Here is a 26,239-nt window from a genome sequence, read left to right as displayed (position 1 = left end):
CTCGGCCCTGCCCTGCCCTCCAGAAACATGTTTGCCAAGTCCTCAGAGCATCAGGTCTCTCTGTCCTGCAGCAAGAGGCTCACCCGGGCCCTCGTGCCCAAGCAAATAAGCATGTGGTTCTCATTGGTGTAAATGAATTGTTTAAAATGCTACCAACCTAATTCACCTATGATTCACATCACCCCTTCCCCACCAGGCCACACAGACCTGGTGGTTCTTTGTGGGAGGGCCCCCAGGGCTGGATGGCCGCAGGGAGGAGGAAGGCTCCATTTCACACCTCTGTGCACCATTGTGACCTTCCCCCTTCCAACCATCCTCACTAGGAGTCTTCATTTTTAAGTACTGTTAACAGGAGCTATCTGGTTTGTGGGGCTATGGGCCATTTCAATACTTTTCTGTATTTAAAATACAGTAATGCACACTAAGTATAAAATAACAAACGAAACAAACAGCAGAACTAGAAAGCCCTCAGAGTTTTAGGAGAAGCAGCAATTATTTCCAGGTCACGAATGTGGGTGGGCCACGGGGCCACAGCTAATGCAGTGGCAGGGAAGTGGGCCACGTGGATATTCCACTGCAAGGAACACACAAGATGGGGAACCGTGTGCTAACGGCAAGGCTGGGGACAGGGGAGGACACGGTCATTCTTGACAAGAGGGCTCAACATGCCCGGGTACCATGGGCAAGAGTCCAGTGAGGAAGACTATGATCACATGACTATAGAATTAAGTCCAGCTGTGTCACCTCTACACTGGAAGGGTCCGGGGTGACAGTAGAGTGGACAATGGGAGAGTTTCAGCTGGCTCCTGGAGGATCAGCCCAGTTGGCCAGCACAGTGGTGTGCAGAGAGAGTTCTAGACTGAGGTCCGAGCAGGAAAGACCCTGATGTCCCCACAAACTTGGAGCCCAGTTTGGTTGGAGGAGGTTCCTAAGGAGGGGACCTCTAGGGCCCGCTCTCTGGACAGCAAGGCACTGGAACTGCCAATTTGGAAGAGCACTTTAGTAAGAGGGACCCTGGCTCCACTGGAAGAGGAGAGGCCAGGAGGAGAGTGAACCAGAAGGCCAGTGGGTGCAGACTCCAGGCATGGCACGACCAGGAGGGGAGGACCAGAAGGGGTCCAGCAGCCTATTTTTTTTTTTAAGATTTCATTTATTTGAGAGGGGGGAGGGAGGGAGGGAGAGAGGGGGAGAGAGAGAGAGAGAGAGAGAGAGAGAGAGAGAGAACACGCAGGGGTGAAGAGGAGAGGGAAAGGGACAGACTGCCCGCTGAGCAGGGAGCCCTATGTGGGGCTCGACCCCGAGATCATGACCTGAGGTGAAGGCAGATGCTTAACCGACTGAGCCACCCAGGTGCCCCGCGGCAGCCTTTCTAAAGGCACAACCTTGAGGGAGGGAGGGCGGCACCTCCATAAACATCCACATGGGCATCAGGAAGAGGACCAGACTTGAGCAGGAGTGGGAGTAGGAAGGAAATGGTGAACTTTAACAAAGTGTCACCATGATGCTGGACAGACATTCAAGCTTGACAAGGTCACTGCTCATACAACCCCCATCAAAAATCCCGATCGTTCGCTATCATGATAGAGAATTTAAATTACTTTGTCATCAAGGTGCATACTTGTGCTCTTCCTGAGGAATAAAAATGTGCTTTCTTCCGAAGAAAAACTAAACATTCCCACAAAGTAAATGACAATTAGGCTGAATGACAGCAATTCCTACTGAGAGCACAATGTTATTATACTGGGTCTTAACTGTCATTACACGGTAAATACCTGTCCTGGGAGTGGGACTGGCTTCCACAAAGCTTGCTACCTTGACATCAAAGGTCTTACTTTTTTTGATTCTTCGATTACATAGCAACTGTACACAATTTATCCCGTAGTTAGATCTATCCCAAGACCCCGAGAATGTTCGTGCACACAGCCTCACGTGGGCACTTGTTAAAATGCACGTTCTACTGGGCCCAGTCAGTCCCACTCTGGGGCCAGGTAGGTGCACATGTACCAAGAAGCCGGATGAGGCTTAGAATGGGTTTGAAGACCCTTGTTCTAGGGAACACAGATCCAGCAAGCTGAAGAGGAACAAAAGTAAAATTCATTCGGGGGGCCGGGGGGGGCGCCTGGGTGGCTCAGTCGTTGAGCGTCTGCCTGCCTTCGGCTCAGGTCATGATCCCAGGGTCCTGGGATCGAGCCCCGCATCGGGCTCCCTGCTCCGCGGGAAGTCTGCTTCTCCCTCTCCCACTCCCCCCTGCTTGTGTTCTCTCACTGCCTCTATCTCTGTCAAATAAATAAATAAAATCTTAAAAAAAAAAAAAAATATTCCCCTCAAATAACTTGGAAACCTTTAGAAATCAGTGTTTCAGAGTTTTACTCTCCAAATGTAATACAATTCTTTAGCTAAAACAGGAGTAATGAGACAAAATGGTCCTGAAAAGTACAATAGAAAAATACTGTTCACTGGTTTATTTTCCCAAATGAGCAACAGACTATTTACAAATAAGCAGATCTCCAACGATGTGTATTAAAATGGCAAGTCTATTACTGACTGAAATCTAAATGAAACAACAAAAAAAAAAAAACAACAATTTATTAAGGCACGTTGGATCTGTGAGTTGAAAACAAACGTTCTGGTGTCATGACAGACTGCATTTCACTTTTGTCCCCAAAGCATGCGAGCACCAAAATTGTCAAAGAACACTTAGTATTTAGTAAGACAGGAAGGAATGTAAAAATTGAGGAGGGAAAAAGCATTTTCAAAAGGAAATCTTTGGAGATCAGTTTACTGCAAATAAAAGAACACTAAACACACTCCTGATATACATAAATACTAATAACTAACAGGTACTGGAGAAACGGCAGAACTCTAAACAATGGATATTAAATAAATTAAAGGTATTTCGGATACAAAGAATAAAACAAAACAGTAATTAAGGAATGAAACCATCGCCACCAATAATGTAACGCAGACACGATGCAGTGAACAAAACCAAAATACGTTTTCCCCCAATGCTTCCATTAGGGCGGGTTTTTGTTCCTGTTTTAGCTTGTGTACATTAGATGTATTACAATAATTCTTCTTTGCCATTCTAAATATTAATAATAGTTACCCTTTAAAGAGAAGGGTCAGGAAGAGGGGGGAAAAAAATACCAAATCCTTCTTGGAATTTAATGCCAGGTCCGTTAAGCCGCACGAACGACCACAAGAACAGCCCATACATCTAAGTGTCCCTCTCCTCCCCTTGTTTTTAACTATGTGACCATGACGAGCACAAGTTTGGGGGAAAGAATCAACTCTGGAAAGCTCTCCTGACCGTGATGATACAGTTATTATCACATTTCCTTATTTTACAACTGGAACACGAAATGGCTTCAAAAAAAATAATAAATCGTCAAAAAAAAAAAAAAAGACGAAAGGTAGAATCTGTGCAATGTTAACAGTTACAACAAAACATTTACCAGGGTTACAGTGTTTTGTTACAATAATACTTTGCAGGAGCGTTCATGTTTTCAGCCAGAGGACTGTAGCAAGGGGGTGGGGGGTTCTGAAAAGGAAATGCGTAAAAAAACAAAACCAAACAACAAGAGTTTTGTTCATCAGGTACATTTCAAGTCATCATTAAGCAGGTCTGCTACACAACGTTCAGCAAGAAAATGTGTTCAAAGGCAAACATGATCACATTTTTGTTCAAAAAGCTCAATCATCAAGGAGTCCTTTGTAAGAAAATCATGTGTAAAATATATCCTTGTATGGACTTCAAAAACTGATCATACAAAAAACTTTTGAAAAATAAATTAGATAATTAAAAACATCTCTTCCAGCAGAGCTGGATGTTAGGCTGTCCTCACTGAGCCATTATTGCTGTTTTTACTGTAACTTGGGTCGTGTTTCTCCAGCCACATTTCAGCCAGCTGCTGTGTGGACCCATACGTGGATGCTTTGGACCCCAAGCACATTTTATACTGTTTAGGATCGAGATTGGGATCACAAAAGACAGGATGGTGGACATGGACCACTCCTACTTCTTGGCTCCTGAACGTCTTCAAACCTGCCTGGACAACCTTGTTGAAAAGGTCCACATCCTCGAGCCCCCAGCCTTGGATGGAAACATCAAAGCCACCGACTCGGACAAGATCTCCCTTGTAAATGCAAGTAATGCCAAACCCATAGTTTCTCCAGAAGCCAGTCTTCTGAGTGAAGGCAAAATGGTTATCGCTGGGAACTTTCCCACTATAAACAATCTTTGGATCGTACTGGCTAAAGATGATTGGAAAATATATTTGTTGCCCCAGAACTGTGTTTGCTCGACACCGCTGAAGGAAGTCTGTGGTAAAGACGAGGTCCACGTCACAGAAAAAGAGCAAAGACTCATTGCTGAACTGGGAAGACCCCACTTCAAGGGCCAGAGCTCTGGAAAACTCCCCAGACACAGGCAGAATCTGCATGTCCGCTTTGGGGTACTTAACGCGGTAATCTCTCATGAGTTCAACCTGCTTGGCCTTGTCGGGGTTGGAGTCAGAATTGAAAAGCAGAACCACGAGCTTGACGTTCTGATTGGGAATGAGACACGTCTTCTCAAAGTTTCCCATAAATCTCGCAAACATGTCGAAACGCCCGGACAACGGAATCAGGATGTTTATCTTCTTCTCTTTGGGTTCCCTGCGCTCGTCCTTTGAGCCGGGGAGCTGAAAGGGGACGAGCCTCTTCAGGGAGTTGGAGAGAAAGGACAGGGACCCGGACTCCTGATTGATTTTCCTGGCCAAGTCCCTGGCGTCCAGCTCCTCGTGCTCTGCAAACTGGATCCTGCTGAAGGTCTGCTGCAGGTACGCGTGTCTCCGCACGGGCACGGTCACCTTCTTCCCCTTGTGCCTCTTGTACAGCAGCAGCAGGTCCAGGATGTACTCGGCCCCGTACGTGGGGTTCACCCGGCGGTAGCCGTACTGTATCTCCTTGAAGTCGATGATGCGCCCTCTGGTCTTGGCGTTGGCGTTGATCATCTCCATGACCTGCATGACAATGTCATCCAGGGCCTCCCTCTGAGCGGAGTCCATCCCTCTGCGAGGGGGCTGGCCCTCGGCAGCCGAGTACAAGTACTTCCCGGTCAGAAACTCCCATTCCAGAATCTCCTCCCGTTGGCGGGGCTGAAACCGCATGAAGGAAGGAGGGCTCCCCAGCTGCAGGTCTTCTTTGTGAATCTCGGTGTTGCTGTACCGGCCCATCAGGACGATCTCCCGGTGCAGCTGGATGGTGCGGTGGCGAAGGTCAGCGATCTTTCGGCTGAGCATGTAACTGTGCAGCCGGTACTGGTAGGGCGGGTTTTTGTTGGGGTGCAGGGTGATGGCTCGGTGGATTTTACTGTTATGGAGATCTCGAATGTACCCCTTTTTGTTCTGTTCATAATTCTCATAAAAAAGCTGCTGCATCTGTTAAGAGAAAATCAAACAAAAATGGCTATTTTAGTATTATGTGACTCTGTCCCTCTCTTCTTGCCTCTCCTTACACACCTGCATAGTCCTAAAAAAACAAAAACAAAAACAAAACCCTAAATACTAGAAATCTTTGCAAACGAGCCACAGCATACCAGAGGCCTTAGGGTAAAGCCCAATCTCCAGCAGTCCAATGAGATCAGAAGAAGAATAAATATCAACTACTTCAAGAAAGAAGACTCATCAATAACCAGAGTTGGCCAGTATTAATTCTGCAGGCAAACAGAATTATGAGAAAGTTTTCATACACAAAAAGTGTAATCTTGAGATCTCAGTGTCCCAAATCGGCGTAACTGGAAGAGAAGGCCACCCTGGGTCCCCACCAAGCCCATGTGAGGAACCCAAACAACAAAGTCCCCCCCGCCCCGAAGACTGGCACCCAACGGGAGCCGCTGCCTTTCTGGAACAGCAGGCCCTGCGGCTACCCCTGTCTAGGAGTAAACTGCATCGACAGGGTGAAAAGGAAAACTCCACAAGTATGACCTGATGCAGGATTAATACCACTGCCGGTGAGCTAAAGAGAAAGGAAGAGGCTGGCCGTCTGGAAGGGCACGCTGTCGGTGAGACCAAGATGCTGCAAGGTCACTGCAAGTGCACACGTGAAAATCCTTTCAATGCCTGCTTGTTCCTCGTGTCAAGTGCACCCCCCCACAGCCTCTGTGCAGGCGGGGGTGGGGGGGGGGGGTCCCGTTTGCTCAGCACCGGGTCTCCGGCAGGCTCAGAATGTTGAGCTAAGAGGCAGGCAATGCAAAGGGGCTCATCATTCCACCAACTCACCCCTGTCCTATGATACAGGTCTGGGGGCAAGGAGGACAAAGGTTGGAGGCCCATCAGCCCAAACGGGGAATGTTCCCTCAAATCAGACAGGGAATGTACTTAGTTCCCCAGTACATCCGAGTGACGAGATGATGAGTGTCTACAACGCCTTCTAGAACGAAGAATAAAAACCTACAAAAAAACATCTTAATAACACTCGAAGTTGGTATGTGGTCGATGAGTCCTGTTTCATTTGTGGTTCGTTTTTGGGGTTTTGTTCATATGCTAAATACTAACTCTTGATAGGGTGATATGTATTTGAACCAAGCAGTTTCTCTGCCTTTGGAAAGTCTTATTTGTTACTTTTTTCTTTCCTGACACACGGCAATCACCATAACAGAAAAACACAGGTTAGCATTTTTACATCCCATTTTCTTCTGTACAATACTACAAGCTACCAATAAATAAAAGCCAGTAAGAGTAAAAAGAAGGGAACCACTTCCAAAGAATGAGAGAGAGAGAGAGAGAGAGAGAGAGAGAGGAAGGGAGGGAGGGAGGGAGGGAGGGAGGGAGGGAGGGAGGGAGGGAGAGGGTGAGGAATGCAGGCCGGGTTCTGTGCAAGGCCTCCACCCACATCCACTTGCTCACTTAATTCTCAGGGAGCTGCGAGTTGGGCGAACGCTGACCTTCTCGAACTCGGCTCTCCTCTCCTGGACGAGGTCTGTCCGCAGAGGAGGACTTAGCACGGAATGACAACATCTCGGAAGGGCCCTCACTCTTTTCAACTTTGTTTCCCACATGGTCTGTGACCAACACAGGACATGGGGACAAGGAATTAGCCACTGACATCATTTCCAAATCGTACAATTAATTAGCAAAGGCAAAGTTTAACAGAAGCAAGAGCAGAAGCAGAGCACATGCAACCTTGGAGCACACCCGTGCCAGGAGGCCGCGGGCCGACGCAGGGTGCTTCTGACCGGCGTGCACCCAGCACGGGCACCCAGCACAGGCTGCGCTCGCCCCTGTGAGCCACGGTAAGCTGCACCATGGCTGGAAGCAAAGCAGGGGTCTGGGGCCTGCTTAGTGGGGAAAGCGTGAAGCAAGGGAGGCCTGAGCTCCTCCAAGGCCCGGCTCAAGGCCACAGAGTGGGCGAGGAGAAACACTACATTAACCTAAACGCCCGAGGCAGGGGCTGGCCTAGGACCCTGATCATTTGCCTTTCTTTTCATATGGGTTACAACAAAAAAGAGGTTTCCGGAATTTCCTGCCCAGTGTGTTCCCGTTCATCTTCTAGCGTAGCCAGGCTGCATCCTGGGCACCAACTGCACCGCATGGGGACAGAAGTGTCCTGTGAGGCTGCCAAGCCAGGAAAAATGAATCCTGTCCACAAGGTCCTAAGGACATGAAGCAAGCACAGCCTGTCCGGCCCTCCCCCCTCACCGCTGCGTGCCCCAGCCGGAGCCTGGAGGCCCTTCCAGTTTTCGCAAGGTCAGCCTTCATGATGTGCACCCTACAGCGGGTGTGCCATCCGAGCCTGAGGACGCCATCCGTGGCGGGGGGGGGGGGGGGAGTGGACGCAAAGACCACAGCAGTGCTCCTTCCATCACAGCCAAGTCAACAGCAGCCAGGGCTCCAGGGCTGGGAACAAGTGAAATAACGACCGGCGTGCAGGACGATGGGAAGCTACGTCATCACTTCGTATACGTTATAATACATATTAGTTCCATTTTGTCCACTTACAACTTCCAAATTTCTTTTTTTTTTTAAAGATTTATTTATTTGAGAAAGAGAGAATGAGAGACAGAGAGCACGAGAGGGAAAAGGGTCAGAGGGAGAAGCAGGCTCCCCGCTGAGCAGGGAGCCTGATGTGGGACTCGATCCCGGGACTCCAGGATCATGACCTGAGCCGAAGGCAGTCGCTTAACCGACTGAGCCACCCAGGCGCCCTACAACTTCCAAATTTCTAACAGTGGACATGAAGAACCATGACTTGTTTGAAAGGTCCCTCTGTTTCCAGTGAACACACTGAATCTTACAGGTTGCTTCTCCCAAAATTAGGTCAGAACAGCCTGAAAGCAGGAGGTGCTCTCTCCTGCCCCACCCCACCCCCCACCCCCCAACCCCCTGCAGAGAGCCAGCACCACCCAGCCCAGCCGGGAGGGGGCTTCCCGACCGGGCTCCCTGCAGAATTCTGTTGTTCTTCCCTCAGGGCCCTTCGGCACAGTAGCAAGAATGGTCTTCTTAAAATACAAATTGGAGGCCTGTGGCTAAAAATGAAGTGGTAGAACCCACATGATTCTCTCTTCCCAAATATCTCTTTGAAGAGAAGAAAGAAAGAAAAAAGGAATAAACTCACAAGGACCAAGAGAATCGGAGAGGCGGCACAGGGAGGGGGTAAGAGATGCCCCCAAATTCGGAGGAAATGCACTTGAGCAAAGGAAGAGGACGTCTATGGCCCTTCAGAACCCCAGGAAAGGTGCTATGAAAGGCAGGGGTGAGGCCCAGTACCGCGCCCAGTGGGACTGGATGACCGTGGAGCAGTGACACCCCCTCATCCCCTCCCGACATGGCCAGGGGACACCCCTCTCCCCAACACAGGAGTGGGGTAAGGAGGGTGGCAGCAGATGTCCAGCATCTTCAAGGACGTGCTCCGAGTTACTCTGCCATTTAGATGATGGGGGTGTTGCCAAAATTCATATAGGACTGCCTCCCAATTGTAACTAGATCAGGACGGGCAAGTAGCAAATACTGGAGGTTTCTTAACATGATCATATCATTTATGGCAGTTATTCCTGAATATAACTGTCTACAGGTCCTTTCCCCTCACTTCTCTTGCGTTAGTTCACTGGTAAGCACGTAAACCTGAACTTCATTTTCTCCAGAAATGCAATCTGAACACCTGGGTAGGGGTGAGATCAAGGCCGACAGCTGGAGGGAAACGAATGTCTGAAGAGGAGGGTTCCCAGCCCTTTTCCCAACTAGTCCCAAAATACTTACCCTCCACTGTCCATCCCGAGTAGGAGACTGGGTCCACTACACAGTGCCATACATAGCTAGAGTCCTCCCACAGAAAGCACCAGCCAAATGGCTGGATCACTACAGCAAAGATACTGGTTTAAGAAATCTTGCCTTACAGAGCTTCCAGTTAGCTTTTTCACTGCTGTAGTCTTCGGTGAGGATCAACAGCCAAGGACCATCAGGCAGATGAAAGACTGTTCCAATGGGAGAGATGGAGACAAAGAGACAAAAGCTTGCTGGAAAGAGAAACAATGTAGTGAACAGAAGGAAAACTCAACAAGAGAAACAAAAGACAAACCTAGAAGGCATCCACACAGAAGATAATACACCCATGCAACAAAAACTGAATACTGTTAGAAAATCAGAAAACCGAAAAAGCTCTTGAAAATAAACATAAAATAGCAACACAAAAGAGAAGAGTTTGAAGATAAAGTTGAAGAATATCCCAGAAAACAGAAACGACAACAAAACCAGAAAACAGAAAAGTATTCATTCCATAGCGAGAAAGCACCCCGGGGAGAAAATAACAATATAGAAAATGGGTTCAGAATGAAAGGACCAGTTGCCTGAATCAAACCCCAACTACTTGGTACAAAGAACACAAATTCAGAACACAGAGAAAGCAATCTGAAAACTTCCAAAGACGAGAAAAAAAGGCCATCTAGAAATAAGTGGCGGGAGTGAAAATTATTCCCAACGTACAATTCTCCTCCCAAGCAAATGATCCATCAAGTAGGTGGGCAGAAGAGATGTTTTCAAGCAGTCGAGCACTGTCTCACCTCATACTCAGTCTTTCCCAGCTATGAAAGGATGTGCCCTTCTAGAACGAGGGAATCTATCTGGAAGGATCATCACACAGCATCCTGGAAACAAGGGGTATGGCAGAGAAGAAAGGGAGCCCCAGAAAGATAGTGCCAGGAAGTCTCATAAGGAGAGTATAGCGGGCTGGGTGTCTGTGCCCCCCAAATTCACATGCTGAGGCGCTCTCAATGTGAGGGTGTGGAGTGGCCTATGGGAGGGGACGGAGTTTAGAGGAAATTGTGAGGGTGGGGCTGCCATGGTGGGATGGGGGCCCAGAGGAGGGCTTCCATGAAGGGCCCAGAGCGCACTCTCCCCCACCCCCCCGACGGCAGGACACAGCAAGAAAGCAGGTCTGTAAACCAGGGAGAGAGTCCTCACCAGACCCTGACTCTACCAACACCTCCATCTGGGACTTCCGGCCCCCAGCACTGTGAGGAATGCATGTCTGCTGCTTCAGCCACCCAGGCGACAGTATTTTTGTTCTGGCGGCCCCAACAGACGGAGGAGACAGAGCGCTCTGGAGTGAGCAGGCTGAGGGAACCAGTGCACACACGTTCGCTACCTTAGTATCTTCAGAGTCGAGCTCATGCCTGACACAAGACACTCAGCAGGTATTTGGTAAATTTATGATGGACCGTAAAGTCTTCATGCACAGCAGGTATCAAGAAATTGTTGCATGACTTCAATGCAGAAGAGCGCGGTGGATGAGGACTGACAGGCAGGATACACTTGGTAACTAATATACCGGGGCAGGGCTGGGCTCCTCTGGCTAGCATGCATTTTTAAGTGTAAAACTCAGCAGTATATTTGAGGAAAAATAAAGATCCTTCCAGACAAAGGATGTAGTTATTTGTCCTTTACTCCCTAGAAAACCAAATACCTAACTGCACCTCTTACTCTCGGGGATCAAAACCCTACCCACGGAGAGCGAGCGCCTAGGGAAGTCCCGTGGAGTGCACGGTCTTCCACGCATGACTGGTTCTTCTCACACGCTCACCAGGACACCACACCCCCAAACCTTTTCAGGACTACGTTTCTTAACATCTTTTAGAGGCTGTCTGTGGCCATGACCTTCATCATGACTGACGTCTAGGTAAGCTTTACCTGAAATACAGCGTGTGTGTGCTCAAGGCATAAACAGCAAGAAAAGAAAATTGTTGACATTGACTAACGGCGTTTTATGGAAGCCTTATAAAACCCCCTGGAACCATAACAGACCAAGACTTTGAACTATAGTAAAGTTGTCGTAGGCACCTTCTGGCTAACCTCTACAAGTCCGAATGAATATGCTGTCATATCCTTTTTTTTTTAAAATGAAGAAATCTTTTGCAAGATGAGAGAGAGGGGCAGAGAGCGCGCAGGCGACAGCATGGGTGTTTGGGGGACAGCACTTATTTTGTTAAAAACAAGGCCAAGTCTGTGTCCAGACTAGCTGGTGCCCTTCCCCTCCTGCATCACCCTAATATTACTACAAAATAAACATTTTAGATAAGGAAGCCACGTACCTGACAGACTGGGTGGAATATACACCTGTTATGATCCTAAGAAAAATCTCAGTAAATGCCAGTGAAGAGCTCCTTTTCTAAAAGGGCAAATGCAGACATAGGTGCTGTACAGGTGAGGAAACAGAATGTCTACAGGGGAGGCTGTGCCCCTCCACCTAAGGGGACTAATGGTGACATTAATACCCTGCCCAGATCGGTTTCTACTGGTACCTTTTGGTCATTCAGCACATTTACCAATCTCTCTGTCAACCTCTATACAAAAACTTATTATATATGGCTCTGGTGGAAAGGTCAGGAAACTTTTTCTTTTTACCCTCAGTGCGGTGGGAGAAGAGAGGAAGGGGGAAATGCAGATTTCAGGGAAACTTTTTTTTTTATATATTGAGTTACAAGCACCCTCAGAATTAAGAAGAGGGAATATAAAGTGTAATTCAAAACAAAAATTTCAATGAGACAGACATTAAGGCCAAGTTAGGGACAAATGATCCAGGAACCATCTGTGGTTCCTGCAACGGAGGTGGGGAGGGAAACGCCAGAAGGGAAGGCTGGGCGCTGGTCCCAGTGGTCAGACTTCCCTCTCCCCATCCCAATGGGCCGGGCCCTTGGAGAGCTCACAACACCTTCCCCAACCGCCATCTATCCCCCTCCACTTTTACCCCAATCACCTTTTCCACCTGTTCACATCAAGTGATCTTAGTGCTTTTGGATCTCATTTCTCCCTTTGTAGTATTGTAGGCATTTGCTTTTGCTTTTCAAATCCCTTGCAAAGTTCTCAAATTATCTTTGTTTTTATCTGGACTGGTTCCTAGTTTCCTTGCTACTATTTGGACTTTGCCTACCTTTTTTCCCCCCCTTTAAAGATGCCTGTTGCATTTAAGAAGGTATGTATGCTGTAGGTAAGAGGAAATTGGACCATTCTGCTCTTGGGCACTTGAATGAGAAACAGCTGGATCGTTACGCGGAACATCTACGTCTTCTATCCATTATACCTCTTTTCTCCATATTATGGCCAATTTTCTGTTCACTACAATGTTCTCCATTAAGCAAGTAAGACGCAGGTAAGATTTAACTTCTGGACTCCGGGCAATTTCCTGGATTCAAGAGGAATGAAGTCCCTCTACCCTTAAGATATATAACTGCATGACTAAAGTAAGTGTTTAGCAAGTTAAAGGTAATAGAAATAAAACTACTATTTCCCTAGGGGATGGTATAGATATAAGAATGTAAAATAAACATTAAGAAATAGGACTACAAGGAGACATTTATTGCCTTTATGCTACTAGTAAGTTTTGTAAGACCTTGGAGGAGTCACCTGAATTTGTTGGATCTCAAGTTTTCTCGTTTATAAAATGACTATATTGTACAGGAGGTTCCTTCAACATGAAGACTTCTAAGATCTTATGTAATCTTACGTGCTAATTTTATAAAACTTATGTTTTAGAAAAAAGTCTTATGTGCTCGTTTTATAAAACAGTCACATATAATTCTAAAGTCACGCCCTGACGTTCTTCTACCCATCCCCCCTGATATGGTCGAAGGTACAGTATTCGAATGTTACAGGCTTCTACCTTCACTGAGTCAAACTGTATTTGGAGCATTAGAAGAGAACACCACATTGCAACCAGTTAACTGTTTCCATCTTATAAAAACAAACCTCCAATTCCGCTATAAATAAAAATAGTTAAGGATAGGAAATTCATAATAGTTCATTTTAGTAATTCCATGTGGTAGCAAATACTTTTTGTTATAAAGAATATTTTGAATACTATCAAATTTAAATTTTAAGAGGACTTCATTATTTTAAAGTATTTCAATAATCTATAATTTGGCACATTCTTTCAAAGAATATTATAAAATGGAAAGTTAAAAAGTACCGCAGAAGAAAACACTAAATCGGTGCGCATCCGGGTTATTTCATAATCACAAGGTCATTCCTTGGCTTAAAAACACTCAAGGAAGCCTTTTAAGATGCATACAATAGCCCTGTGATTTCACTTAATTTCCAGTGTCCGTAGAACAGCCCCTAATCTTTGTTCTAAAACGTACCCCCATAACACCGGAATCCGGAAAAGCCATCTCCTGCACTGCGACATGCTTCAGGACTGTGACTCATTCTATGGTAAATCTGAGAGGGGCTAATAAATATCAAGGTCACGCTATTCCCAGGAACTTCCAGCCCAGCTGGGAATAACCGACACCGAATCTTCAAGTAATGAGTATAGTCTACAGTCTGCATTAGCAAATGTCCTTGGCGATGCAATGAAGGCCAACATTCTCTTTAAGTCAGGGTTCTTCCCGGTAACTGTTTACATTCATGTACATCATTAAATAGGTCTTTCAGCCACATCGACAGAGAGTCACTACTCCAGATCGATAGCTATTTCTTAATACTGATTTGTGCAGCATTTCAGTTCTTTGCAGAGGACTTTTCTTACCCTTTTGTGCTGAAAATGGTTCAAAGAAAATACGGGTTGCCTAACTGTCAAGAGACCATAACTGGTAATAGTTTCAAAATAACCTTATTCACAAATATTTAAATTAACATTCTCATATACCTAGAGGTAGGGTTTCCAGAGAATTTGTTGTCTGGAGCAGGACCTTCTGAGATGAAAGAGAAAATGTGTTGATCATTAGGCCAAGATCACCAGCGTACACTGACCTGGCCCTGGCTCTCAGAGGACATATGGTCACTACAATCCCATATTAGGTCTCTCTCCTAATTCGTTTTGTATAGGCTTTGCTGATTTTCATCCAATTAAGTTCAAGGATTAGGTGCTTTGTATTTTAAAGAGTCCATTCAAAAAAGCAGATTTTTCATGGGAATTACACTGGGCCTCTCGTGGTAAAAAATGAGAGCTGTGTGTATGTGTCTCAAACCATTAGTGTCGAATTCTGAAATCGAAATGCCTTTTTGAGAAGTCAGACGCACTTCAAAAGAACTGAGAATTAAGCTTGGCAAAGTAGAGCAAAAACTGTTGGTAGTAATCTGATACCTGTACGTAAAACAATAAGCAAAGTGATCAAGCTGAAATCGAGAGTCCGCGGGGGGACAGTTGGCGGTTTGAATGGGCAACAGTGGCTGTGGAAAGAGAACACCCTTATTTGCAGTCAGCAAAGGATCTAAACTCCATCGCTGCCCTTTAATAACGTTTGACCTTGTGGGAGTCAATTAAGCTTTCCAGGCATCCCCTTTCGGCCCCCACACGTAAAGAAGCAAACGTGGCAGCATTAGGAAGAATGAATGTGTGCACAACTATCTTTAAACGAACAAAGTCTTACGTAAATGTGGCACCAAATATCTCCTGAACGCTCACATTAAAGGCACTCTACCAGGCAAGGAAAATCTGAAAGGTCAAGAACAAAGAAAAGATAAGCTTGCACACAAAGATAAAGCACTGAATGGGCAGCATTACAAGCACAGCCCTGGGCCTGCTTGCAGGGGAAGGGTAGGAAGGGCTCTCTTCTAAAGGTGTCTCCCAGCAGGTGCCCGGGTATCGTCACTGCAGGCCTCCACAACCACGGTCCCTCACCGTGCTCTTTCCTAATGCTAGTCAGTGTGACCACATACAGCCCTCACAGTGGAGCACAAATCCATAGGAAAACCAACGTAAGCCGCAGTCTAACGGATCGCCAAAACACAAACCAGAACAAAAATAAAACTAAAAACAAACTTACGGGGGCAATATGGGGGAAGTGTGCCAGGTTCGGGAAGGACACAGAGGAATAAAGGCCCAGTGGGGTCAGATCTTCTGATTTTTAAAGAAAAGTGAGGAAGAGGGCTATTTTTGTGTAGAGTCTCCTAATTTCTAAATGTTAGCAACTAATCCAAATTTTAGAATGAGAGACAGAGAAATATGAGCCAAAATAAATCTGTGGGCCAAATATGGCCCACAAGGTCATTTCCCTCTAGGTTTTTTTAGTCAAGATTCCTGATTTGTTATGGAATCTCATTCTAAACAAAGATATTTTGAACCATTTTAATTTACCATGTTTACTGTGTAGTATCTTACACCCACATACCACCCTAAAGATTCAAGCAGGCTTTAAATGATGAAGGTCTACTGAGTTAGGGCAACCCAGTCGAGCTGCAGTCACAAGAGAAGGCCACCAGCGGACGGCAGCGAGGCCAGTGATGAGGGGGACAAGAGCACACACAGCCCAATCCCTGTCCACTCAAGCCTCTGAAAATCCAGCTTCTACTCTAGAGGCCAATGGTAGGTATCATAGCTTTGTTTCACGCATTCAAGCCAGCATTTCTTTCATGACACGGTGGTGAGGCGTCTGCGTGGGGATGGAGGACAGAGCTTGTTTTGGATACCCCAGGTTAATAATCCTGCAGTTAACTCCGTGTAAGTCTGAGAAATGACTCTCACTCCCTATTTACCACACAAAGGTCTGAGTTCTTACAGCTTTAAGAAGAGGGGAAAATGGAAGGAAAGGGAGTGTTTGGGGGGGAGGGGTAGCTCTTAAAGCTTTAAATTCTATAGTACTGGGGCACCTGGGTGGCTCAGGTCATGATCTCAGGGTCCTGGGATCAAGCCCCACATTGCATCTGGCTCCTTGCTCAGTGGGGAGTCTGCTTCTCCCTCTGCCCCTTCCCCATGCTCTCTCCCTCTCTCTCTAATAAATAAAATCTTTAAAAAAAAACCTCTATAGTATCAGGTTTCTAGAGTAGTGATAGAAATAAACATTTTTTAAACACAGGCAACCACAAAGGAGCAAAGACAATACAATGAAGCAAAGACAGTCTTTTAAGCAAATGCTGCTAGAGCAACTGAACATTCCTGTGCAAAAACAAACAAAACTCAATCTGGACCTCGACTTTAAACCCTTCACAAAAATTAACGCAAGATGGATCACAGACCTAAATGCAAAACACAAAACTATAAAAGTCCTCGGAGATAACGGGAGACGCCGAGAACACCCTGGGTATGGAGAGGACTTTTTAGATACAACACCAAAGGCACGATCCATGAAAGAAATAATTGAAGCCGGACTTCATTAAAAATCAAAAACTTCTGCTCTGCAAAAGACACTGTCAGGAGAATGGAAAGAAAATCCACAGACTGGGAGAAAATGTTTGCAAAAGACATATCTGATAAAGGACTGCTGTCCAAAATATACAAAGAACTTACTCAACAAAAAGAAAATAAGCAACCTGATTTAAAACATGGGCAAAAGACCTTAACAGACAGCTCACCAGAGAAGATACATAGATGGCCAATAAGCATGTGAAAAGGTGTTCAACATCATATTACATTAAAGAAGTGCAAATTAAAACCAGCCACCACAAAATGGCCAAAATCTAAAGTACTGACAATATCAACTGCTCGAAAGGGTATGGATCAATAGGACCTCCTCATTCATGAAGGCAAAACGGCACATCCTCTAAGGACAGTTGGCAGTTTCTTACAAAACTAAATGTACTTTTACGGTAAGATCTAGCAATTGTATTCCTCGGTATTTACCCAACTGAACTGAAAGTTTCTGTCTACACAAAAACCTGCACACAGATGTTTATAGCAGCTTTATTCATAAATTCCCAAACCTGGAATCAACCAGTGTGTCCTTCTGGTAGGTGAATGCATAAAGTGTGACACATCCAGACAACAGAAAATTATTCAGCACTAAAAAGAAATGAGCTATCAAGCCAAGCAAAGACACAGAGTAACCTCACATGTCTATCACTGAGTGAAAGAAGCCAATCTGAAAAGGCTACCCACATACACACTGTATGACATTCTGGAAAAGGCAAAACTATGGAGACAGTAAAAAGATCAGTGGTTGCCAGGGGTTAGGGGACAGAGAAGGATGAATGAGTGGAGCAGAGGGGATTTTTAGGGCAGTGAAACTACTCAATATACTGTCATGGTGGATATGTGACATTAAAAATTTGTCAAAACCAGAGAAAGTGCAACACCAAGAGGGAACTCTAATGTAAACTAGGGACTCTGGGTGATGCTGATGTGTCCGTGTGAGTCTGGAGACTAACAAAAGTACCGCTCTGTGGGGATGCTGGTCGGGTGATCATGGAGGGGGCGGGGGTGGTCAAGGTATATGGGAACACTGTACATTCTGCTCAATCTTGCTTTAAACCTAAACTGCTCTAAAAAATAGTTAAGTTTTAAAAGGCCACAGGCAACCTCTTAGGAAAAAATCCTCTACTTATGTTAAAGTAGATTCTAGGGGAAAACAGTTAATCCTTTTTCTCTGACTTGTTATTTATAATCAGTTCTTTCGTTCTTCCCTTCACTCATCTACCCACTCCCTGCTCTAAGCAAAACAAAACCTTTAGAGGAATATATAAAATACTCTAAACTTCAGATCTTTTGTGCAAAGAGATGGGTAGAAAAGAAGCACAAGTGATTAACAATTCACAATGAGTAAGATTTTTGGTCTTTAAGACAGTAAAGTAAAAAGGCCTATATAAAAGAAGAGATTTTTTTTTTTGAGTCTTTGAGCATCTACCATGAGACCATCCTTGCCCTTCTCCCCCTCTCCCTCTCCTTTCCCCCCACCCAAGCACACACTCATTGAATCCTCACAAATTTTAAACCCCTTAATGGTAAAACCGACCTTTGTTCTAGGTGCCTACATAAGTAATTGCCCAATAAGTACTTGCTGAATAAATGAATATTATTTCTCCTATTTTTCGAATGAGGACAAAAAAGATTAATCACTTAACATCGTAAGTGGCTCCAGACAATATTTAAACATCGCAGTGAAAGAGAAGCACCATACCCCATGGAAGAGCTAACACTTTAGAAAAGAGAAGACATTCAGTGTACCACAAGCACCTGCCTAGTAAAGCTATCCCTTGTCCCCGCCCAACCTGGCCCCTCATGTTCCAAGGCAGACTGTCAGGGGTCTGGCCGGCAGACCAGCCCAAGGCCAAGACACACATCCTGTCAACCTCCACCCGTTTCCCCAACTCCCAACAGATATGGCAGCAAGACCTCAGGAAACAGGCCTTTAAAATATGGATTCTATCCTCAGAGACATGAAAGAGGAAACGCATCTATAGAAGAGAATCATCTAGAATTCTCAAAAATTTCACTTACTAGCCCTAACTAGGCTCCATTAGACCAAGGGCCCTTGAAGGAAGACCTCAGCCATATTTCTGCAGCTCCAGCATGTACCAGAGCCCAGCATGCAACAGAATCCCTCAATAAACATTTACTCAAAGGATAAAATGTTAATAACAGAGAATTTTAGTGTACTGAACAGATAATCATCCTATACTTCCAAAATAACCTACCTGACTTACACAACCGTCAACATAACCTTTCTGTTGGTTAAATGTTAGGCAACATGTTTGAACTGAAAGCTTGTCCTTTAACCCTTCAGAGGTACTTGATATTTTTTTAATCCTTATTACCCCCCACCCCTAATGGAAGTTAAACAGTTTCCAATTTTACAACATTGATAAGCAACATCTCTTGGAAGCTCTGCGGGCACTTACCATGCATTCACTCCTTCAAGCCTACAGGGTGGTGCTCTCACTGTCTGCAGGTGCAAACCCGGAGACCCACGCTGATGCGTGCAGCAGCTTGCCCAGTGCCCCACTGTCACAGCTGCCTGGGGGGCTAGTATTTGACAAGCAGAGGTGCCCTCCTGCAGGCACCACTCCGGGCACAGGGCACGTGCAGAGGCCAGGGGGTGGCAGGCCCCCTTCTCCTGCAGCCCACACTCCAGAGGTAGGACAGGCAGGTAACATGGGAGACTGAGACCAGAGCCCTGAAGAAACATACAGGGTGGGGAGGGGGGGAGGCAGGGTTAAGGGGAGGGGGGTACGATCTCATCAGCTTGGGGAGGGGAGGCCCTCTCTGGGTAGGGGGAAATCGGAGCAGAGACCTGACAGAAGCGAGGCGGAGGGAAGTGCTCCAAAGGGCACCATGGGTCAAAGACTACAGAATAGGTGGTACTCCCTCTAGAACATTCATTTCTTCAGCAAACAGGACTCACCTACTCTGTGCAAGGGCCGCATCTGGGAGCAAATAGCAGGAACCATGGCTGGGCCACCCGGCCTGACCATCCACCCTGGAGCTCTCGAGCCAGGATGGCAGGTCCCCTCCCAAACCACTCATTCTCTGCCAGCTTTTCCACACCAGCTCATGGCAAGGCTCATTCATGTGTGCGGTGGGGCTCATTATAAGCCTGGGGTTTACGTAGTGGAGTGTGTGTTTCTGCAGGGGAGGCATTTTTAAAGGTATCATCATTAAGGCTTAAAAGCTACCCCAAACTTTCTGACCAAGTATGTAAACTCCATGGAACCAAATTTTGGTCAGATGAAGCATAAGAGCAAACAAGAGTGGAAAAGTCACAACACCAACATTCCTGGTGCTAAGGAAGATCCAGTGACAGTACCAATCTCCTACACCAACATGATGTGAACCTTCAGGAACCTTCACTTTCTAAGAAAACCCACTCTCTCGGCAAAAGAAAGCACAACAGGATCGTTTTCACTCTGTGAGTGGACGGAGGCACCAAGTCTCAACAATGCGGGGGGGGTGCCAGGGGAGGGAGAACCATTCCAGGGACAGTGTCACTTGCATTCAGCACGGATTTCCACACCTCTCTCTCCACCCACTTCCTCTCTCACTTACTGGCAGCCGCTCGCTGTCTTGCCCTGGCCCAGCCCCAGAACAAAGTGGGATCCAAATGCCAGCCCAGCTGTCTTTTTAAAGTGGAAGTGCCTCAAAAGGACTAAGCAGCCCCCACCGCCCCCCCCCCCCGACCCCGGCAACTCGATGTAGCTACTGAGTCTCCGGCAGGAAAGCCATTACTAGCAATAGTCGTCAAGTGATCTTGAACTTAAAAAATTGAAAATAAAACCACTCCTAAAAATAAGAATGGCTAACTGGTTTTATTATTGACATTTATTTACACATGGGCCTCCAGCACTCTAAGCTGAAAGGAAACAGAGTGAAAAAGTTCATGCAAGGTAACCCTATCTCAACTAATTAAATGGCCTACTCCCCTGTTTCTTTCCTGCCCGGTTCATATGGACAGACACATTTTGTGGGGGTACCTCAGCAAGAAACCGCTAAGCAGGGCAGGTAACACTTTAAAGTATTTCAAGATGATACACTTTCACTACTGCATTTTAAATGATAATGGCTAAGTTAACTTTGCTCTGAATTCTGTGGCCAACACAACCATCTAGCCATCATTCTTGCTCCTCGAGTCCTTGTTTCCTAGCTAATATCCTGCACCATTAAGTAACTAATAACCCAGTGCTACAAAGAGAAGGGGAGATCTAAATCTACAGGCCAAAGGCAGTGGTATTAATCAGTCACACCCAGAACTTCCTACTCCTGCTAGAACCACCACACATGCCCAGTCCCCAAGTCTCCGCACACCCCCACTTCCGTATCTCGTGTCTACTTCTAAATCAAATCGCAACCCCTGCCTCTGCGTGGACCTGTGTTTGGTCGGGGAAAGGAGAGGCAGTGAGAGCTGTGACGGGTGGGGGGTTTGAGGGGATAACCACTGGGGGCTTTGAAAGTCAAAATCCTATTTTCTTTTTTTTTTTTTTTTAAAGATTTTATTTATTCATGAGAGAGAGAAAGAAGCAGAGGGAGAAGCAGGCTCCCAAGGAGCAGGGAGCCCGATGTGGGACTCGATCCCAGGACCCTGGGATCATGACCTGAGCCGGAGGCAGACGCGTAACCATCTGAGCCACCCAGGCGCCCAAAATCCTATTTTCAAAAGTGCGCTTCTGAAAAGGGTGCCAAAAAGATAAGATCTCATCTACTTCTTCGCCCAAACTTTCCATCAGATTCTACATGTACCTTATAATAAAGATCAAGTACAAGGAAATAAAGGGGGACTTCACGGATGAAGCGCAGTCATGCATACAGTATTTCTGCTCTGCGCCATAAGCCATGGGATTCTTAAAATGCCATCTTGTAGAAATACTTAAATCACCTATGATTACTATTTTTACACCTTTTTTTTTTTTTTACTATTATAAAGCAGTAAGCATTCATTATAAAATACTGAAAAGAGGGAGAATCACTTATAAACCTACTAGGGGACATTTGAAAAATATTTGTTCCAATGCACATATATAAGGCAACAAAACCCAATATACTCTGTGAACCATACAGTATGTATGTACTTGTAAGTATATCCTGAGTAATAATTCTACTTCTGACCATCTTACTTTCCTGAAATAGTTAACAATACTAACTGCTAACTAAAATCAAGCTATTCTAGGGCTGCCTGGGTGGCTCAGTGGGTTGAGCCTCCAACTCTATTTCGGCTCAGGGTCATGGGACCGAGCCCCACATCAGGCTCTGCACTCAGCAGGGAGTCTGCTGGGGATTCTCCCCTGTCCCGCCCCACCCCCCCCTCCCCCACCGCCTGCACTCAAGCTCTTGCTCTCTAATAAGTAAATAAAATCTTAAAAAATAAATAAAATCAAGCTATTCTACTACTATTTGTCAATCAGAACTTTGTAACCAAAAAGAAACACTAAAATTATAAGCTACAAGAAAAGCAAACATTTCACCAAAGTGAGAACGCTGAAAGGCTGATGTAAAGAAATAAATCATATGTCGACCAAAGGGCAGAAGTACAAATTCTTTCCTTAAAAAAGGGAAGGGATGGGTAACAGGAGAATTTCACATAGAATCAAATTCAAGTTGCATATTATCTTGACCCAAGTTAGTCAACATAAATTACCTAGAAATATACAAAGTAGATGTGTATGTGACATAAGCATACTCTAACTGAACAATATATTCCTCATCAAACTCCATAAATACTTAATTGTACTGGAAGAAATGAAAACCTTTTTTTCCCAGACTCTCTGCCAGGCATTTTCTGGTATTGCATCCTGATGTTAAGAGCCGGTGACAGAGTATATCGTATACTGTGCCAGGGCGGCAGCAGCAGCAACAAAAGGAGAAAGGTGAGGTTTATTACACAGCCCGCGTTCACTGGTCAAACCCAGGAAACTCAGAGAGGTAAAATGAAACAAGAATTCTATTCTTAATCCCCAGCCATAACCACTGTTACTATCTTAGGGTCCAACTGATGTCAAAATAAATTTAAATGTGAATACTCCGGTTTCTTTTCAAATGCATTAGTCTACCGTGCAACAGTGCTGCACTGGGTGTATGTAAGCCTAGCAATTCAAAATGAACAACAGGCTTATTCCTAGAATACAAAGGAGCAGTGCGTGTTTACTTTTAATTATTTTACTCTCTGTTTTACCTTACTCACAAGTATATAACTAAGCAAATACTAAAGAATCACAAACTGTGATTTATTTCTTCCCATAGAAGGTGGCATTAATCCAATTAGAGATTTTCCTTATTTATTGATAAATCTGACTGCAAGCCCATTAATTATATTCCTTCTTTAAACATCAGGTTAAGCTTTGATAACTACCAGTAAGGCATTTCCACATTCCCCAAATGCAAATTTAATCACAAACATCCCCAGTGTTATGGTAGGGCCAAAACTAAAAGCGACATACTATAAATTTAATACAACAAACATAAAACCAAAACTACAAAGAAAATATACTGATGACCAGTTCATAAGAAGCAAATGATTCTTGCCAATGGAAATGACTGGGAGAAGCCTATTTCCTATTTGGATCTCATGTTAGGAGCTTTTTAATATAAAAGTTAAAAAACTAAATTGCGCTGCAGTTTTATCTCTTCAATGTCTGGCCTCCGTACATAGCCATGATTTCCACCAGAGATATTCCAACGCCTTGCACTTACAACCTGAGAAACAGAAACTCAATCCACAAACCCACAGAAGAGAAGAAAGGCTACCCTGGATGTAAAGGTTCACAACAGGACGTACAGACTGCTTTCAGTCCTGTGGCACAGCCTGTGACCTGACTGCCAGGATCCATCCTTCCTTCCTCCGTGGTGACAGGCTGTGGCCTGGCTCCAGCCACCTGCCCACCTAGTTAGGGGTGACCACACACCCAAGGTCTCTCCTGCGGAGTATGAATGGAAGCGATGTGCTCCCCTCCCAGCCGGTGCCTCCTCAAGGCCTGGCTCTGTCCCCCCAGGCTCTTGCCCCCTCCTCCTGTGGCTCTTGTCCCCAGAGCGCCATAACCATGCAGTTGAGGATGATGCCACAGGCAATGGCAGAGAAGCAGCAGAAGAACCTGGGTCCCTAAATGACCGTAAGGGAAAGAGTCCCTGCTATCCTGGAATAGTGACTGTTACTCAAGAGAGAAATTAGCATCTCTCTCCACTGCATTCCTCACGTGTCTGTTCTAGTGGTTAGCCCTTTTGCAAGTCATAGAAGTTATAAATTTGTCTCTGTTGTCAATGCATGAGCCAATGAATAAACTATGATTTAAATGCAACTTGACAGGATGACATCTCACAAAAAATGCAGGGCAACTACCACTATCTTCTGAGTAATATCTTACATATTATTTCATATACTCTCATGCCAGCCTTAGGTACAGGTGACCTACAAACAACACGGGTTGAACTGCCTGGGTCCACTTACACGTGGATTTTTTCAATAAATACAGAACAGTCCTATAAATATATTTTCTCTTCCTGATGATTTTAACATTTTCTGCCCTCTAGCTTACTTCATTGTAAGAATACAGTATATAATACGTATAATATACAACATGTAACATACAATGTAAGTGTCCCTCGACTATTTTGATAAGGTTTCTGATCAAGAGCAGGGTGTTAACCGGTAAGTTCCAAGGGAGTTAAAAGTTATACACGGATTTTCGACTGCACGTGGGTTTTGGACGGTGAGGACGCCCTTAACCCCCTGCATTGTTTAAAGGTCAAATGTATTATTCCCATTCTACAGAGGGGAAGAGGGGCTTTGAGAAACTGGCTGAACTGACAAGGAAATAGAAAGTAAGAGCAGAGTCAGGAACCAAAACCCTCCTGTCTGTAACTAGAGCAGAGGTCAGCAACTTTGGTCCCCAGGCCAAAATCTGAAATTGACCTGCTACTTGTTAGAAGTTTTACTGGAACACAACTATGCACCTTCGCTTAGCTGTCGTCTCGGGCTGCTTTTGTGGAGACAGAGACCTTATGTCCTACCGAAGCCTAACATGCTTCCTGCCTGGCCCTTGACTGAGAAAGCCCACTGACCCCTGACCGAGGGCCATTCACCATCATAGTGCCTCCACCAATGGATGAAGGCCAGGCACGTGCAGACTCTGTCTAAACAAAACGCATTTCTAAATGTGGTGTTCTCCCCACGTGGTTCACCTTCCCCTGTACACAGCTGACGTGTCCTTGCTCTCTGCTCCTTGACCCCACACCTACACTCCTGACCAGTGCTAGGCTGTGTCTCCCCAACACACTGCATTACATCTGTGGAAGTCAACACCTCTGGTTTCCTACCTTCTCCGTGCTAACAGAACTCCTTCAAAAAAAAGTAATTTCAAAGTTAAAATTTTATGTAAGTTGTTCAAAAACCAACATATTTGATTCAAGCTAAATTAAAAACCTGAAAGTAATAACACCAGAAGCAGAAAACACAATGAATCAAATTCTGCATGCCTTATACTTTGTGGTATACAATCATTCTACTTCGGTTTTGTGCATAAAAGGCAGTTTCGAGAAACTAAAAACAGACACAGCACTCCCCAAAATAGAACCCTCAAAGACCATGAACCGGCAGAGTACGTTCATTTTATCCCTGTTTCTAACCAGCTTTCCAGCTGCATCAACAACTGGATATGAATGAGTCACAAAAGCTCTCGGAAGCATTTCTGCGAATAAGGTACAAGAAAAAGTGACTTCATACACACAATTCATTTCACACAAGTATTTTGTGTCTACCCACTACTCGCCAGGCAGGGCCGTACAGCTGTCCAACACTGGACAGCCTGAAGTAACTACTCTGAATTCCAAATACTCATCATCACTCAGGTGACAACCTATGCTGAATAAGATACAATGTTTTCACCACTTAGAGTCATTTCACGAGCCAGCTTACTTCTAGAATTCTTTTGTGATTTTGATTTTTATGAGTTTCAAGGTAAAAAAAAAAATGAGACATTTCAACAAAAAAGGAATACTACATTAGTTTTTGATGCAGTGTTCGATGGAAAAAAAAATCCTGTGACCACCCCCGTCCAGAAAAAGTAAAATAAGATTATTAGGGCTTGCTGTGCTGTAATAGCGAATGTGAATGGTAAGTATGATGTGTAGAAAGCGCTGAGACCAGAGCCTGCTCTGTGCAAACCAGAGGCGGTTTGACCTTCAGCAAGTCTCAGTTTAACTGTGAGATAAGGGGGCTAAACATGAAAATCCCTTTCAGGGTTACAATCTAGGGCAAATTAACAGTATGGACAAAACTTGAAGGATCATTTGAAGACTGCTCTCCAGTGCATTGATAGGGACAACTGGCTGCTCCCTGCCTCCCACTTGCACCCCCAAAATCAGTCGGTGACCAGACTCTGGGCAATGCAGGCCCTGAGTCTTTCCGAAGCATCCACCCTCCCACAGCCCACCGGCAAGGCTCTTAGTTCATCCTGACCCTCCTCCTTCCTCACCTGGCTGTGGCACAAACCTCCTACCTTCCCCACCCCCAGCCTTACCTTCCTCCAAGCCTGCTGGGGTGCTCTACCAAATACAGAACCCCAGTCATGCTGCTGGCTTGCTGGGAGTAATTCAATCCACCAAAAGAACTTCTCTGTGTAACCCCTAGGTC

General features: G+C 45.4%; 1 protein-coding gene across 1 annotated transcript in view; it reads right to left on the bottom strand.

Annotated features, from left to right (window-relative positions):
• Positions 1-2,564: 2,564 nt before the first annotated feature.
• Positions 2,565-26,239, bottom strand: part of CHSY1 (chondroitin sulfate synthase 1) — a 69,913-nt gene continuing 46,238 nt past the window's right edge. Inside the window, exon 3 of the mRNA XM_027572039.2 lies at positions 2,565-5,420. Coding sequence (XP_027427840.1) covers positions 3,831-5,420 — 1,590 coding nt within the window. The 3' untranslated portion in view covers positions 2,565-3,830. The remainder of the gene's footprint in view (positions 5,421-26,239) is intronic.

Source organism: Zalophus californianus, chromosome 6, assembly GCF_009762305.2.
Source record: "Zalophus californianus isolate mZalCal1 chromosome 6, mZalCal1.pri.v2, whole genome shotgun sequence".
NCBI lineage: Eukaryota > Metazoa > Chordata > Mammalia > Carnivora > Otariidae > Zalophus > Zalophus californianus.
This window is presented reverse-complemented; position numbering and strand designations above follow the sequence as displayed.